The 17,554-nt window shown below is 54.3% G+C and overlaps 4 protein-coding genes across 4 annotated transcripts; 2 read left to right on the forward strand and 2 right to left on the reverse strand.

Moving 5' to 3' along the window:
• Positions 1–2,322: 2,322 nt before the first annotated feature.
• NECHADRAFT_32105 (uncharacterized protein) lies at positions 2,323–4,331 on the forward strand (the record flags this gene model as incomplete). Its single annotated transcript, XM_003053529.1, has 2 exons — positions 2,323–2,850; positions 2,925–4,331. The coding sequence occupies 2 exons, from the start codon at positions 2,323–2,325 to the stop codon at positions 4,329–4,331; spliced, it is 1,935 nt and encodes a 644-aa protein (XP_003053575.1).
• Positions 4,332–6,533: 2,202 nt separating this feature from the next.
• NECHADRAFT_31540 (uncharacterized protein) lies at positions 6,534–8,651 on the forward strand (the record flags this gene model as incomplete). The annotated part of the gene is made up of 3 exons (XM_003053530.1): positions 6,534–6,591; positions 6,789–7,091; positions 7,147–8,651. The coding sequence occupies 3 exons, from the start codon at positions 6,534–6,536 to the stop codon at positions 8,649–8,651; spliced, it is 1,866 nt and encodes a 621-aa protein (XP_003053576.1).
• A 779-nt stretch (positions 8,652–9,430) lies between these two features.
• NECHADRAFT_30588 (uncharacterized protein) lies at positions 9,431–11,248 on the reverse strand (the record flags this gene model as incomplete). Its single annotated transcript, XM_003054243.1, has 3 exons — positions 9,431–10,584; positions 10,638–10,676; positions 10,732–11,248. The coding sequence occupies 3 exons, from the start codon at positions 11,246–11,248 to the stop codon at positions 9,431–9,433; spliced, it is 1,710 nt and encodes a 569-aa protein (XP_003054289.1).
• A 363-nt stretch (positions 11,249–11,611) lies between these two features.
• Positions 11,612–15,708, reverse strand: NECHADRAFT_90112 (uncharacterized protein; the record flags this gene model as incomplete). Its single annotated transcript, XM_003054244.1, has 2 exons — positions 11,612–15,574; positions 15,655–15,708. The coding sequence occupies 2 exons, from the start codon at positions 15,706–15,708 to the stop codon at positions 11,612–11,614; spliced, it is 4,017 nt and encodes a 1,338-aa protein (XP_003054290.1).
• Positions 15,709–17,554: the final 1,846 nt, after the last annotated feature.

Here is a 17,554-nt window from a genome sequence, read left to right on the forward strand (position 1 = left end):
GGAAGCGAGGAGACGGTAGCGTCTTAGGGGTCGTCCGTGTGTCGCCTGGTCTATCGGTAAACGGGACGGCGGCGGTTGGGTTTTTGAAAAATTTCTCATGTCTAGTCCAACAAGGCAACGGTCCAACGACGTTGGTCAATATTGGGTTCGTCAATAAGTTAGAAAGATGGAGCTCAAGATGCAGCAGCAGATGGATGTTTGGTCTCTCCCTCCTTGCAGGGTTGCAGACAATTTCACCCACACGCCGGCGAATTTCTCCGTTTGGGACCTCGTACAGCACGGCACGGCTGAGGTGGATGGTCCCTGAAAGAGCAGTACAGTGCCCCTGCAGAGTAGTTGCTAGTTTGAGGGACCGGTGATCGGTCGGAAGAAACCGTGGTGCAGAGCTGAGGTGGTAAAGTTGAATCCGCGGACCGTGAATGGACGGACGAGGATGCGTCGGGGAATCAGGCGGGCGGTCCACTCGAGTGCCGAATTCGATGAGGTGCCTCACTAGGACCCAAAGCCGGATACCTCCCGAGAGGGACCAAGCCCACTTGTCTAGTAGATGCGAGTGAGGGTTGGGGAGTTCCTGGGAGAGAGAGAGCATGGATTGGGGGTATCATGTGATGGCGGTGTCGATGAGATTGAAGTTGGGTGGTACAGCTTCAAACTTGGATATTAGGTAACTTGCGAGATACAAATGGGGGGGCCAGCCTGCATGTGAGAAATGAAAATGCCAAGATGTCATCGATTCCCCAAGAAAAGCTTCGACTTGAATCATCCCCACGGCGGCCAACTCCCTTGGACGAGTCAAACGCCAACAAGGAATTCCGAGAGATTTCTTTGGATCAAGCCACGAGCCCTTGATCTCGTTGCAACCAAAAACGATTCGGGTCTAGGCTGTGGACGCATGGGCCAGAGGTTGCCCACCACTGAGCGCTCAGGAAAGCCCAGCAGACAAGTTGCAATGTGAATCTCGGGACAAGGGGGGGGGATACATCTCACGCGGGCGGCAGCCACAAAGCCCAGTTTAACAGCTCCTCGGTATGGGAATCAAGGAGGAGGACGAGGTCACAGCCTGGAAGGCATACACGACATCCATCCATCCATTACAACTGATGCGACCCTTGAATGCTCCTGTTTTTTCTAGCCCAAAGGCTAAACAGCAGCAGCTGGACAACCCCTCCTCAATAGAGATGACGACTCCCACACAGATGGAATCTCTGTAGAGCACCGCGTGAGCCGTGCTCGTGAAAGGCCCTTGCTCTGTACGTATTGTTATTGAGGCATTGGACGAGGTTCTAGGCCAAAAGGACCAACCAGGGTTTCCCATGCTCCTCCTCCTGTCCGCCCATCCATCCCATCCCATCCCATGGAGTCAGTCCTTGGAGATCCCCAGCTGACAATGTCCTGCAGGAGATGGAAATGGATCCATTCACCTAAACTGCCAAGTACTGGTACCTTTTCCTCCTCCCCTGCAACCTGCTCACTGCGACGCCCTTGGGCGCAACTGAACGTTCTGCGTTTCTGTGTTCCATGCACCCAAAGGAACCAGGCTAGCGCTTCCATCCTCTGCCTCTTCACTTTTAGGCGTCGCCCAACTCTACCTTCTCTCCACCTGGAAACCCCACCCTCACTTGCGCAAAACTCCACTCTTCGGACAAAAAGTCTCTCTACATGTTCCCATCCCCCATTGCAAGCCCATTTTCTTTAGTTGGCTCCAGGTAGTCTAACGTACTGTACTGGACTGGACTAACTGGGTAAGAGAGACCACCCAGTCCTCTGCTCGCTTCTCGGCCCACCAACCACCCTCAGCCGCCTTCGCCTTTCATCCTCCTCGTTCGCCCGCTCCACGAACCACTTCTCATCACCCACCAACCGCTGTCGACAATCATCCTCCCCAGCCTGCGACCCGGGCTTCTCTCTCTTCCTTCTCCCTCGGCTTTGGTTGAGGCCAGTTTCAAGACCCTCAAACGCCGTGACTTTCATCTCGTCACAAGGTCGTCACCCTTCGTTTTTTTTCTCTCCTCCCGCTATTGCCAGATATTCCCGGTGCATGTAGCACTGCCGATCGACCGGCCTCGTCCTCCGACTTGATCGCCTACATCGCGAGCTCTCGTGAAATCTCTCTTGCTCCGAATCGACTTCAACTTCGCTTCGCTCTTCATCGCTGAGCAGCGCTCGACTATTGATTCCAAAAACTTCCGCTTTTGGTGCTGTTGACACAATTTCCACGTTCGCGGCCCCGATTCGTGCTGCCCGCCTATTATTCGCTCTCGAGTATCGATCGCACCCTCGCTTGCACAACCCCCCTCGACGCTCGTCGTCGCCTCGGTCATGATGAGTTCGGCGGCGTGGGACGGACAGGACCAGGCCATGACCTCGACTACCGATGAGGAGTTTCACCAGTTCATTAACATGGCCAGTCTGGGAGATGGCATGCACTTCGACTTCCAAGGCTTCCCCGATGGTTCAGCACAAGGCCTAATGAACCAGCCGCGCGACGCTCCCGACACAATAATGACCGACACTGAGAACCCGGGCCTCATGTCTGTCGCCAATTCATTGCCCATGTCGACGTCAACCGGCCAGCCCACCATTCCCGCCCACATGATGACACCCGCCAGCGATCCCATCTCCAACATTGATGCCCAGATCCAATATCTGCAACAGCAAAAGTTTCAACAACAGCAGCGCCAGCTACAGGAGCAGCAGGCTGCCTTCTTCCACAGCCATAACCACTCTGTGCCTCCCACACCGCAAAGTCTTGAGATGCCCAACAGCGGCCAGTTCTACTCTCAGGCTGAACAGGTTTCGCAATCGGGCGTCTACGACAGAGGATATCAACGCATGAAGGATCAGCAAGATGTACGTGCTCCTCTCGCTCTAGAGCTGAAGCATAACATGGCTCTTTTGCGCTCCTTGCTAACAAATACCAGCAGATGGCCTTCACACCACTTGTCTCTCCCGCAGTTACCCCTCTTGATCCTGGCTTTCCGATGAGCGACAGCTTCGTTGCCCAGAATCCCTACTTCAGCCCTCTCACATCGCCAGCGCTTATCCCACAAAATGACCACTCCGCCGTCTACAACACAAACTCTCCGATTGAGATGGATCCTGAAAACCCGGCCCGCCCCGTTTCATCTGTTATGGATTTGTCAAAGAAGACGAGAAGGAAGGCAGCTGCCAAGTCAAGCCGGAAGGGCAGTATTCGGAGCTCGCCCATTGTGAAGCCGCAGCGTCAAAAGATAAGACCTAGCCCGGCTATTGTCTCTCAGGTTCTTAACGAGGTGGATGAGAGCAACGGTGCTTTCCTCCCTATGCCCGCGACTTCGACCGAGACCTCAGCAGAAGAAAACTCATCAGTGTCTCCCGAGGCTCTTACAGATATGCCCCCGCCTCCGATCCCCAACAGGAGATCAACAAGTAAATCTCCCTACATTCAAGCGCAAATGGGAAATCAGCAGACTCCGATCTCGGCCCCAGTGGACTCTCATCCGGCCCCAGCGACCCCAGCTTCACTCATGAAGCTGCCAGCATCCAAGGCGCACAAGCAAGCTGCGGGCCATCACGAACCTGCTGTCTCTGAGCACATTGAATCGCTTGAGTTGCCGGAATCGGTATCTGGTGGCAAGACGCCGGCCCCAGTTGTCTCACGTGCCTCTATCCAATCTCCTATTGTAGAGCCTAATCCTGGCAAGGGCTCTGGTTTCCAACCCTTGCCATCTCCCGTGTTCCCGAGGCCATCGGGGCCGGCTTCCGCGAGTGCCAGTCCTCAGCTGGCCCCAGGTTCGACAGGCCCCTCCGCAAGGAAAACTCCGCAACTCGCGCCCCGGTCAAGCAGGAAACGTTCAACAGGCTCAGTGCATGTATCTCCGGCGTTGTTGCCAAGGATTTCTCCCAGTATCAAGCCCCTGCTTCCTGGCACGCCTGGTATGACGTCTGCGGAGAGTGCTGCTTCACAACTACTCATGTCAAAGTCCAACTACCAGAATATTCTTGAGGGCAACAAGGTGCCGGGTGTGTCTTATCCAAGCGAGCTGTCGACAAATCTTACATCCAAGCGGACCTCACATAAGATTGCTGAACAGGGCCGTCGTAACCGAATAAATTCAGCCTTGCAGATCATGGCAGGACTTCTACCTGGCGGTGACAAGGGCAGTGCTGGAGAGGAGGTGGATAAGAAGGAGGGGAAGCAGGCCAACGCCCAGAACAGCAAGGCCAGCGTTGTTGAGAATGCCATCGTGCATCTGAAGAACCTCGAGCAAGAGAATGTGGACCTGAAGAAGGAGGTGGAGGAACTAAAAAAGCGACTCGAAGGGTTGACAGGAACTGAGAGCAAGGAATGACAAAACCGACGACAGAAGAGCACTTGTACTGTGCTCACGACTTGAATGGGCTTCAAACGAGTCGAAAGTCTTGATTGGGACGGAGATAATATCGCATCTTGGTCGGGTCTGATTGCATTTCGAGTTTTCCGGGTGGCAGCGGTTCTTTATTGTTATTCATGTTGTTGTTTTGATGGTGAAGCGGACTGATAGACAGGCGGCTCTGGGCCACACCACATGGGGCGGTAGATATTGGGACCCAGCTTGGACATTACGATGCCGGTAGGAGTTAGAAGATGACCAGGTGGTCGTCTCTTGGGACTGGAAAGGCAATGGCAAGATCTCTTGGAGGTGTGGCTGGCGCGGTTACGGCGTGGAGCACATGGCCATTATTTGGATTGGATATGACCTGGCAGTGTAGCACGTTTGAACAAGTTTAAACAAAGAAAGATTTACATCCAACGATAAGGAACTTAGTTTGAGAGTCCGGGGCCATGTTGTTGCTTTTGGCCAAGGACGTCAGTGTCTAGCTGCTCCATGACCTCCACCACAAGCTTCAAGCTCTCCATGAAGCCATTGACGGCGACGCGTAGCATGCGATTGGTGGTGGCCGTGTAGCGAACCTCGAGGACCTGCGCATCGTGGTCACTGGGGCTGGGGCCCTGCGTCGGCGCCGGGACAACGGTGAGCTGTCGCCTGACAAGTGGAGAGAGTTCGGGGTCCACCTGAATGGCCTTGAGAGCGGTCGTGGCCAGTCGTGGGTTGGGAAACGGGATGTTGAGGACACTGCGCGGGCGGCAAGAAAAACAAGGGTCAGCTAGATGCCGTCATGGGTGGGTGGAGGACGTATAGGGCAACGACGACAACGCCTAGATCGTCATCGCAAGGATGGGAGGGGGATGGGATGAGATAGAGGGAGATGATGGAGATGGAGGGGGAGTGGCTTGCATCGAGCAGGGAAACTCGGGATCGGGAGTGGCGGCCATGGCGGTCATTTCCCAGGCATTGCCGTGTCTCTTTTGTGATTGATCCCCAGTCCGTCTAACGAGAACGAGGGCAGCCCTTAAAGTTCGGGTGCCGATTAAAGAGGGAGGGAGGGGGCGTTTGTCGAAAGGGAGAAGGAATGTAACAAGGTGTGTAAGTCGGGCTATCTCTCCGCCCTCCCGGGATATTCTAGGGCGTGTGTTCGCAGGGGGGGCTGTTCCTCTGAGTGTTGGGCTTGAGCTCTTGTCTTGTCTGAGGTTTCGGCTGTGTCTGTTTTTACGTGCGCGGGGAGATATTGGTTGGCGGTGGGGCTAGCGGTTGGAAGGAAAACGACAGAATTGACCAACCAATGCCAGAGCCATGAGTCAACTTTAAACTGTTTAGTTTAATATCTAGACATGGTGGAACAAGCCGCGAAGTATGTTGGAGGGGAAGCAATGATAAGCCGGGATCGCATTTGCTGGAACGAATGATCTCGACGTTGACTGAAGATGGCATCCATAGCAACGAACGACATGGATCTATTCCAATGTTTTCTTTACAGCGAGTGTGGGGTTCTTTTCCGATCGAGGCCGAGAGAGCAGCGGCCGAAGGGTTGGGGTTTGTGGTTGGCGGCCACACCAGCCACATGAGCCACACGCGACCAGCCTGGCCCAGTCAGGGGGGTTAGGCGGCCAGACATGCAGCCACAGGTTGGCGGCGGCTGCTTCATGCGGGTTGCCATGGAGACGAGTTGCTAGCCCACCCCTGTGCAAAGCAACGGGGGCCGGCTGGCTGTTTTGGGCAGGGGGTCTCACCCAGCGCAGAAAATAACAGACCGACCAAGTCCAAACCCATACAAAAACATCGTGGGCCCGTTCGAGCATCTACATTGTCAACCACCACCTTCTCTTTCTCTCTCCCATTCGAAACAAGAAAAAAAAAAACAAGACTTGCTCTTGCAAGTGTTTGTATTTGTGCTGGACGCCCTCCCGACCCGGGTTCCTTGCTCCTCTCCCTTCAACCATCAAACGCCTTTTCCGCTGCAGGTTGCCCGTTGATTTTCCCACCGTTACCACGTCACCGCCTGCATTGATATCACCACCACGCTGAACTCGGGCCCTCGCACCTCCCCTCGATCTTGTGACTGTTTATATTTATATATCCTCGTCGCTTTCCCGACCGCTCGCAGCGGCTCCTGCTACTTATTCTCGCCCGCCGGTTTGCTGAGCTGAGAAAAGAAGCGCATCCCAGTTCACCATGGCGCCTTCCACCCGACATTCGCAGAACATGGCGCAGATCATCGAGTACATCCCAGGTATGCCTGAACAGCTGCGATGCTTCAATTTCCTCCGTTTTCCCGTACAATGGCCCTTTGGTTGTCCAGGCTCATGTCGCATTGTTATCCCATCCCGTCGACGGCGCTGCTCAAGGGCCCACCGTGCACCGTCGACTTGAACAACAACATCAATGTCAACATCCGTTACCCGGCCACGGCACTAAACTATATCCCAGACCGTCTGTACCTCGCCTCTTATTTGAATCCTCCCACCGACGACGACCTCTTCCCCTACCCTGAGGCTCCCGTCTCGCCCAGGAAACGAGGTCAACGACCTACCCCGCTCGCCAAATCGAACCGCACGCCGCCATGCTACTTTACCGTCGATGATACCCTCCTCTACAACGCCTTTCACCATGACTTTGGCCCGCTGCACATTGGTCACCTGTACCGCTTTGCCATTCAGTTCCACGATGTCCTGGGTGCGAAGCGGAACAAGGATCGGCCCATTGTGTTTTGGAGCGCCGCTGATCCGAGAAGTGAGCCCATCCGATGAAATCGCGCGCATTGCGAAAAGACTAACAATGAGACAAGGTCGTGCGAACGCTGCCTGCATGCTCGCGTGCTACATGGTTCTCATTCAGAACTGGCCTCCTCACCTGGCCCTGGCCCCGATTGCGCAGGTTGACCCCCCACTGATGCCCTTCCGAGATGCGGGTTACAGCCAGGCCGACTACGGCATTAGCGTTCAGGATGTTGTCTACGGAGTGTGGAAGGCCAAGGAGGAGAAGTGCTGCGACCTGGATAACTTTGACTTGGAGCAGTATGAGAAGTTCGAGCGGGTCGAGCACGGAGACTTCAACTGGATCACTCCTCACTTCCTGGCTTTCGCCTCTCCCCAGCACGAACCCGTTGCCAAGATCACCGAGGACGACGAGATGTTTCCCTTCCTTCCCCGGACGTTGACGGCCGTGGATGAGCACCCTACTCTGCCCAAGCCCTTCAAGAACGTGCTGACGCACTTCTCGGAGAAGAACATTGGTCTGGTGGTACGACTCAACTCGGCCCTCTACTCGCCCTCGTACTTTGAGGCTCTGGGTATTCAGCACCTTGATATGATTTTTGACGATGGCACCTGCCCGTCGCTCGTCACTGTTCGCAAGTTTATCAGACTCGCGCATGAGACAATCACCATCAAGAAGAAGGGAATCGCTGTGCACTGCAAGGCTGGTCTGGGTCGAACAGGCTGCCTGATTGGTGCCTACCTTATCTACCGCCATGGCTTCACTGCCAACGAGGTCATCTCGTTTATGCGCTTCATGAGACCTGGCATGGTTGTCGGTCCCCAGCAGCACTGGCTGCATCTCAACCAGGGCACCTTCAGGGAGTGGTGGATCGAGGAGAGAGTTGAGCGAAGGCTCAGGAGGGAGATGGCCGCTTCCAACCCTGTCCCCAGCACACCCATCCGTGCCATGCAGAAGACTTCTCTCCGCAACGGCCAGACCTCGACACCTCCCAACCGCAGCCCCTCAAACCGCACTCCACTCAGCGAGGTTGATCACGATCGTAATAACATTGGCGTCCAAGAAGACTATCTGCCAGCACCTACACCAGGTCAGCCACGGAAGACTGTTCGGGATCGTCACCACCCTTACCAGAGGTCGGCTTCCGGAACCATGGAGGAGCAGCAGACCATTGAGCAGGAAACAGAGTTTGTGGCCAAGCACCGTACTCAGGGCGCCGAGTCTGATGAGGAGTGGCACCTGCGCATGCGCAGTCAGCGAAAGGTGTCGCAATCGCCAGGCCGCAGTGAGAAGTCGAGGTCGGTCAGCCAAACAACGAGCACGATTTACATGATCGACAACGACTCGTCCAAGGACGCCGAAAACATCGGCTCTCTACGGAGCAAGCACGTTGACCGGGTTGCTAGCACCCCCGGTGTTCTGACCAAGGTCCGTGGCAGCAAGCGCCAGGGCGAGTCTCCTCTCCGAGCAAAGGAGACTGCTGGTATCCGCAAGACCAGCGGCAGAGTAGGCAGCGCCAGCCACGCTACGTCGGCGACAGCGGCCTCGACGGCTCGCAAGGTCTCTGGAGCTTAGAAAGTCGGAGTCCAGCATGCGAAGCCGCTCAAGCGGTCGCCGGCTCGACGGCGCGGCAAGGCGAACGACTCTACCTCACGATCATGACTCACGTACGTCACACGTCCTGCATGCATTGGCGTTTCAGGCTCTCGAAATGAAAGGGAATAATGGATGGGTGTTTTTGTTTGAATGTCCAACCAATTCTTTCTTCTCGCGACTGCTTCTCAGCTCTGGGCATTCTAGTGTCTGCCATTTTTCAAAGCTGGAAACATGATTGGATCTAAGCAGAATCCAAACATAATCATCATGGCCATGTGGTTGAATGGAGTTTTTTTCTTTCTTTTCTTTTTGGTCAAGAAAGAAAGGGGAGATGAAAAAGAGAAGAAGCGTCTCCGAGGTGAAGAAGAATGAAAGGAAGAAGGGCATCAGGGAGTTTCAAAGTTGCGACGGCGTCTAGGAGGGAAAGGGATATGATATTTCTTTTGCTATCCATTGTTTATTCACTTGTACTGGTTTGTTATTATATTGCGACTTTGGGGTATGGCATTGATTGGCATTTGCATTTTTCCGTATTGCAGCCACCAAGGATGCGAGGCGGCAGCGGACTTTTACGACTATTATATATACATTTCAGGGAACTGAAATAGATTCTATGCTGTTCACATTAGTTGTCGTTGGTGATCTAATGGTGTAAAGATGTTGACTTGTCTACGTTTGTTTGCTTCTCTAAGTCTCGATGGAAGTTCAGTAACGTCATCTCATGTTGGTCGTGTTAACTCATTTCATTCATCAAGTCATCATACTCTAATACCCTCAAGAGCCGTAACAACCTCTTCCAAAACCTTGGCTGCCTCAGTACTCGTCATCTCCTCACTCACACTCAGACACTTTTCCACAACATCACGATATCTACGACCAACCTTGCTCCCCAGACCTGGAACAAGCACTGCGCGCACCACCTTGTCCCGCCATCGATCTGCAGCGTAGTGCGGCTTATGATAAGCTTGAAGAATCTTCCAAAGCCCAATTTCGAGGAGGACCAGACCCAGACTGTAAATATCCATGGGCTTGCAGTGTGGAAAACCTCGTAACGAGGCTGGGTGTCGGTGTAGGGTGGCGATGGAGGGGTTACGTGGGGCGACGGATAGGGCCTGGTCAAAGTCTGGACGCGAGGCGTCGAAACCTGTGAGATACGGTCGCTGAATATCTGGGACAAGAGCGGCAGCAGCAGTAGGGGAGTGAGCCGAGGTGGAAAAGGCCGAGGGGAAGAAGAGGATGTTTGCACTGCAGAGGCTCTTGTGCAGCCAGTCGAGAGAGTGTAGGGACCAGAGTGCCACAGCTAGTGTGTGAGCGAGACGAACACGGTCGTCTAGGTCTGGCGTTTTGAGGTCCGGGCTGGCGATGAGTTCGTGGAGTGTTGAGAAGGATGGTGAGGGTGCCTTGTATACGAGGCCGTAGCGGCAGTGGGATGAGTCGTCGACGTAGCCTACGCAGTCGATGCTGTGAAGATCTGGATGACATTCTGAGGCTGAGTGCATCATCCGGGCAAGATCGTCGAGACGACGGACGTGGGCAACTCGTTCTTCGACATCGTCGCGGTCATAGTCTACCCATTCAATCACGACGTCGCCTGCTGTTTCATGGCGACCCTTGCTTCGCCCACGATGGTTGCTCTCCTTCTCTTCCTCAGTCAACTCGAGCGCCGGACGAGGCACTTTGAGTGCAAAAGTGGGCTTGAAGGAAGCCTGTGGTCGCGTGTCGAGGTTGATGCGGAGTTTCTTGAGGTTGGCCGAGGTAGTGAGCTGGGGGTAGACACCCGTTGAGGCCGTCTCGAGGAGTGAGAGCTGGGTGAGATCTCGTTGAGCAGACTCGAGAAGTTGATGTGTCCAGGCGCGTTGAAAAGATGGGAGGTGAGAGAGAGGGAAGAGACGTTCAAGACCGTCGTTGTAGTCTTGTGGTTGAAAGATTAGCCAATGTTGATAGATGGGTATGAACTGAGGATACCTCTTAAGTCCTTGAGTAGGTTTATAAACTTTTCTTTGTCTGTCATATCCATGTTTAGTTCTCAACTCTGAGATAATGGTATGTGAGAGCTCACCTCCTATCACCCACTTGGCCCTCAGCCCCAGTTCCTTTCCCCAACTCCTCTCACTAGAAGCACTCAAAGTCTTTACCAACCCATTCGATTTACTTCTCTCATCATCCCTCGACCCCTTTCTCGAAGGTGAAGGTGACTTCTTTCCCCCTTTACTCTTCCCACCCTTGACCTCCAAACTAGCACTCTTCACCTCATCCACAAGTCCATACCTCTCCTTGAGCTTGTGGAAATCAGTAACAGCGCTGTGCAGCTCTCCCAGGATTTGTAGGGCAAGACTCCTAAGCTGCGGATTCCGCGTGGACTCGAGGTGCGCCTCTAGCCTTCCCTCTGCGACGCCCCAGTCGCGGCCCCAGACGACAAGGCGCATCTCCTCGATGCGAACCTTGCATAGTAGCCGCTGGCTGTCGGTGTCGAGGTTTGCCGCCGTCGTGAAGAAGCCGTAGGCCTGGACGCAGCCCGCAAAGAGCTGGCCCAGGACGCCCACCACGCCGAGGGCGGTGCCAACGGCTTCGGCCATGTGAGGTGATTTGTGAGAGGGATTTACGACCGTGTAAAGAGGGTGTGAATCGTTTGGAGACTGGTTTTCGTGGTTTCGGTGGGTTTGAATGATTTAAAACATGAGACGGCGAGGGCTAAGCTTGACTAGAACGCGCTTAATAAGCCTCTCTCTACCCGACCATCACTCGAGGAGTTGAGACTCTTGAATTAATGAAGGCATAAAATGCGATAGTTTCAAATTCTTTTGATCTATTAAAATGGTACAATTTATAATCTATTTTCAAACACATTCACATATTCTACTTTTTAATTAATAACCCAATCTATAACCATCAACCTCTGACCAAGACCATGTCCTCATGGCCTATTATGCGTACTCTTCTTACTGCAGCATCTGTTGCATGGCGTTCAGCCTGTAGCTTTCTCTCCGCTCCATCAACTGCGAGTGTCGTCCGCTGTCGACAATCTGGCCGCCCTCAACAACAAAGATCACATCGGCCTTTTGCACAGTGTGAAGTCGGTGAGTAATAGCCAGGACAGTCGTGCCTCGTGACGCCCTCTCAAGACCCTCCTGCAGAGCAGCTTCGCTGGCAGCATCAAGGGCGCTTGTGCTCTCATCAAGCAGAAGTAGGCGAGGACGACGGACGAGGGCACGAGCGATGGCAAGACGCTGTCGCTGACCACCCGACAGCCGAGAAGCAGATGGACCACATTCAGTGTCATAACCCTCGGGAAGAGCAGCAATAACATCATGGATATTAGCCAAGCGACAAGCCTCTTCGATCTCGGCATCAGTAGCCTCGTGTCCTGGTGGAGCACCCAAGCCCACGTTGAACCGCACACTTCCGTCGAACAGGGCTGGGTCCTGAGGAACCAGGGCAATAGTATCGCGGAATGAAGTTGGGAGCTTGGAAATGTCTTGATCATCGATGAGGACGGTGCCCGAGGTGGCCTCGTATAGTCGCTGTACAATGTTCATGATGGTCGACTTGCCAGCACCAGAAGGACCCACGAGACCGCAGAACTGGTTGGGTGGAAGGGTGAACGAAACATTGTCCAGAATGGTGACATCAGGGCGGCTGGGATACGCAAAAGAGACGTTCTTGAACGTCACCTTTGAGCCACCACGGCGTTGGTTGTCCTTGGGACTGACGGCCTTCTCTCCAGTAGCTTCGACATCGTCGCCCGCCTTTGAAGGGTCCTGACCAGGCTTGCCAGTGTGGGTGCTCGATCCCATGTTGACGACCGTCATGACACGAGACAGAGCTAGACGAGCTCGTGAGAACTCGGGAGCCAGAGAGAACATGCCACTCCAGAGCTGGGCACTGGTAAGCATGGCCACGAGGATGATGAGGAAGTCTGTCTGAGTGTATTCGCCCTTCATGATGAGCTGCGAACCCCACCAGTAGGCCAGCGCGTTGATAAACGTGCCAGTGGTGTATGAGATGGCAAGCCAGATGTTGGTAAAGACTGAGGCGCGCACCACCTGCTTCCTCGGGGGCTTCAGAAGGCGCGCAAACCCTTCCATGTACTCGTTCTCAAGAGACAGAACAGCCACAGTTCGGATTGACTGGATAGCCTCGGTGGCCAGCGATGTGGCAGTGGAAAAGGCTTCACGATGACGCTCCTCGTATCGAGCCAGCATGCGCAGCTGCATGAAACCCGAGCCAAGCAAGATGGGAAGAGTCACCAGACATACCAAGGCGATCTTCCACGCAAAGATATGAGAGATGATAATGGCAATCAGGACATTAATGAGGATGGCAAAGATAGTACCAAACGTTGATCCGCTGAAGGCGCCAACAGACATACTGTCCTTGGTGATGATGGAGAGCAGACTGGTTGGGGTGCGGCCTTCAGACTGGTGCCAGTGGATGCCCTGCTCAAGCAGAGACCTGAAAGACAGGACACGAAGGTTATAAAGGAGCTTCTCAGCAACGATACCAAAGCCCAGCCAGGCAAAGAAGTTGGCGATGAGCTCAACACCAGCAAGCATGAAGAAGAGACCAGCAAACATGCGACCCAGAGATCGAATGCGATCCACGCTGCTAGCGCAAGGGTTGAGAGCACCGACAGTGTAACCAAAGATGATACCAGAACCGGAAAAGGTGGCTCCAACGAAGACGGCAGCGATCATGGCAAGGGCAAACCAGCCGAGAGATGGGCGGATCAGCCAGGCAAGACCCCTCATGACGGAAGAGAATGGCTTCTCGGCATCGAGTTCCTTGTCCTTGGGCTCTTCCTCCTTCTTTTCGCCCTCGGCCTTGTCATCCTCTGAAGACTGAACCTCGACACCCTCCTTGATCTCAGCCAGGTCGGTCTTTTCGTTCAGGGACATTCTCAAAGTCGAAGCATCGATCGAGTCACCAGAGACAGATCCTGCCTCAGTCTTGGCATGACCAACGCTCTGCAGCTTAGCCATGCGGGCGAATTCACCGTCTTCCTTGGCCATGAGTTCAGCGTACGTTCCCTGCTCGACGACACGACCGGCCTGCATGACAACAATGTTGTCGGCGTTGCGGATGGTAGAGAGACGGTGGGCAATGGAGATGATGGTTCGCTTCTCAGCAGCAGCGCGCTCCACGGCGAGCTGGATTCTCTTTTCGCTGGCAGAGTCAAGAGCAGCGGTGGCTTCATCGAGGACGAGAATTTCAGGGTCACGGATCAAGGCACGAGCAAGCGCAATTCTCTGTCGCTGGCCACCACTCACGAGGGAGCCCTTGGGTCCAGCAGAAGTACCATAACCAGACTCGAGACGCTCAATGAAGCTGGCCGCGTCGGCCTGTTCAGTGGCATGCTTAATCAGGTTGGCGATCTCAGCGAACTCAGGTCCTAGAGAAGATGCGGAAGAGAGGGCGTCCTGGCCCTTGGCAGCAAGCTTGGCGAGTTCAGGACCCTTGAGCAATGGCTTTAGGTGCTGGTGAGCAGGCTTGGGCGAGTTGACAAGTCCAAGTGCAATGTTCTCAAGAATAGAGCGGTCGAGAAGAGAAGGCTCCTGCTGAACAAAGCTGATGAAGCTTCTCAGAGACCTGACATTGAGCTCACGCAGGTCGTGACCTTCGAGCTCAACTGTACCCTCTGTGGGATCATGCAGACGTGCAACTAGAGCAGCAATGGTAGACTTGCCACTGCCAGAGAGGCCGACGATGGCGGTATACTGTCCAGCTTGGAATTCTAGGTCCACGTTCTGGAGAACGGGCTGACCAGGGCGCGATGGGTACTCGAACGTAACATTGCGGAAGGCGAGGGACTTGGCTGAGCTCGGTTCGAGGACAGTCCCAGCGTCTGAAGTTCCGTCAATGGCAGAGGGGGCGCTGATGTCTTCCATGAGGCGCTGGTACGCGGCCACGGCACCTCCCAAAAAGGGGAGCGTGGGAGCCATTCCACCAAGCATCACGCACGCGTCGACGAGAAGGTAGACGATGGCGTAGATCTCACCAACAGTCGTGCTACCATCGTTCTTTTCCACTGAGTCTGCGATCTTTATACTACCTTGCCAAAAGGCAAGGGCGTTTCCAGAGTAGGCAATGAAGTATAGAAGACCGGTCTGGACGGCGGCAATGGACGCCTTCACAATGGCGAACTTCCTAGAGCGTTCCATGTGCTCAGAGAACTTCTCCTCAAGACGGGGAGCGGCTCCAAAGGCCTGAACGACTGCGACATGCGAAAGAGCCTCAGAGGCAATTGAAGAGGCTGTAGCGGCAGCGTCGTTCTGGCGGATTGCGAACTTGCCAAGATATCTTCCTCCGAGGATGCCAGAGAGGAGGAAGGCGGGCAACATGCAAACCAAGATTCCAGCGAGCCTGGGCTGCTTGGTAAAGGCGATGATGAAGACGGTGACGAAGAAGCTCATGGTGACAATGATGTTGCCCACCTTCTCCGATGTGCCGGCTTGGACAGCCGTAATGTCGCCATGGAGTCGGCTTGAGACCTGACCCGAGGCACCGCGAGTATCAAAGAAGTCCGGAGGCTGTCGCAGAAGGGCCTCGACGTAGCGGGTTCGTAGTCGTTGGGCGAGGCGCTGACTGATGATGTTCCAGCAGGTGAGATGGCCGTAGATCAGAGCAAGGGCAATGGCACCGATCCAGGCTGTCTTGATGACCTTGTCGTTGATGGCAGCCTCGTACTCGAAAGGGTCGACGGTGGCACTCGAGTCCTGGCCATCAGCCGCGCATGTAGCGCCGTTGAAGTTATCGATGAGCTGACCAAACAGGACACCCATGAGGGGGAAGGGGACACCGGCAGCAACAGCACATAGTGTGCCCGTGATGATGAGGCCGATGTCAATCCATGTCGGTTGGGCGGAAAAGAGAAGCTCAATGTAGACAAAGACTCCCTTGATTGACTAGAAAGGAGGTCAGCTGCTCGCCCTAGTTGACAGACAGAGAGGCTCGGAAGTTCCGAACGGCAAGAATTGTTACTTACGGACCAGACGCTGCCCTTGGGCTTCTCGGCCGCCTTGTCGGGCTCGGCGGCCATGGCTACAGTTTCCTTTCCTGTTGTGTTTCTGGCCTGGCAGGGAATAGGAGTGTGAACCAACAACTCTATCTCGATACAGGCAGATAAGGCCTAGGAAAGAAAGGTTGCTGATATGGGCGGTCAGAAGCCGGCGTGAACCAAGAAGAGAGAAATGAATGACGAGGAAGGAAACGAGTCAGATGATGCATCTGAGGCGCCTACCTTCGAGCACGATCACCGGGTGATGGGCAGAGAAAGTGATCAGCAGAGAAGCCGATATAGGAGCCCCTAGACCCAAACTACTATCACGGACGTGGGTAGACCACCTATGTATCTACACGAGAACTCCATCACAGCACTGGGGAGCTGCGAGGAGGGATACCATGTTTTCCAGGGCCGTGGGAGTGAAGCGGGAGATTGACACAGGCCCACCGAACTGCAATGGCAAACGGCATTGAACGTGGCGGTAGATTAATGATCAAGGGCAAGATCAGCAACCCCGGCACGAGCAACAGCCTTGGGGCGTGGGTGAGAGGTGAGTCCATGAATCCATCCTTCATGTACCTACATGGCACGCACGGGATGTGGGCGGGTGGATGGATGTGGCCATATGGATTCTGATGCTACTCTACTCAACTTTGAGTAGTTTAAGAGGCAGGTGTACGGAGGTTGATGGATACTACCCAACATGGTGCGTATGTAAGTGGACGAATAAGTAACCATTCGCGGATATGTGGGCACGGGGGGTTTTGCTGGTGAGCAGGGGGTTCAAGGTGTTGAAACCTGGCCGCCACCCGACTTTAACGCCGCCGCCGCCGCTGACGAGGGAGATGGACATGGACGAGGAAAGGACGGGTAAGAGATGAGATGCCATGGCATGGCAATGTTGCTAGATGGATCCAAATGCTAATGAAATGCTAAGTGGAATTAGTCAAGATGAATGGGAAAAAGTGGAAGTGAGACATTTTGGTTCGACCAGAGAGAAAAAACTTGCAAATCTGAATGACGATCCTAGGCGTGATGCAAGGATCGGCCAGGTCTTGGCATGTCGGAAGATTCTGAACGAGTCAAGCGGGAGCCCCTCGGGGGGGGATCAGATAAGATGGGGTGATTGATAAGATGGCGCAGAAAAACACCAAGCCAAGGTGGCCAAAGATCGTCGTGGACCGGACGACGAACGGAAAAAGCAATTGAATTGGGGGATCATCGCCGAAGAAGCATGGACGTTGTGCGCGCGCGTGAGGAATGTTGCGGTGCCGCTTGGTCTCGCAGGGAAGGCGTGGCATCCTCGGTGGAGTGATCGACTATAATTCTTTCCATGTTTGCGTATAGCATTGGGATCCATTCCCTCAAGGAACAGGGATTCATGTTGCGCAAAGCAGGCAACAAATTTCATGAGTGGATGGAGGAGCGAAGTTGAGTAGCATCGGGCTCGGTGATTGATAGTCACGGTTGGTCTTGGCACAGCTCGGCATATCCATGAGCGGATCCGACCAATAGCAGGATCCTGAACAGGGTCTTGCTTTCTATTGGACCACGGGGGTTTAAAGCCGCATTGTGGGGGAAGGAAGGGGCGCACCCACGGCACCTTTCTGTTAACAGAGCAAAGCTTCGGCGTGAAGCACTTTATACGGCTAGAGCTAACCTTGTGGGAATAAAAACATGTCAAACTCTGACCTAGGCGTAAAAAGGCGTTTTTATGCTTATTCTTGCTCGGCTGTGGTGCACCCTAAAAAACACTCCAATATCCGGGAAAGCGTTTACACGGAGTGGGAGCATGGCATTTCTCGCGTTGGCCCTACCCTTCTCGGGTCCGTCTCGCTAATACGCGGGATGGAGTTAAGATCCATTTCTGCTGACTGATTAA

Source organism: Fusarium vanettenii (assembly GCF_000151355.1).
Source record: "Fusarium vanettenii 77-13-4 chromosome 1 genomic scaffold NECHAsca_1_chr1_3_0, whole genome shotgun sequence".
In the NCBI taxonomy this organism is placed as follows: domain Eukaryota; kingdom Fungi; phylum Ascomycota; class Sordariomycetes; order Hypocreales; family Nectriaceae; genus Fusarium; species Fusarium vanettenii.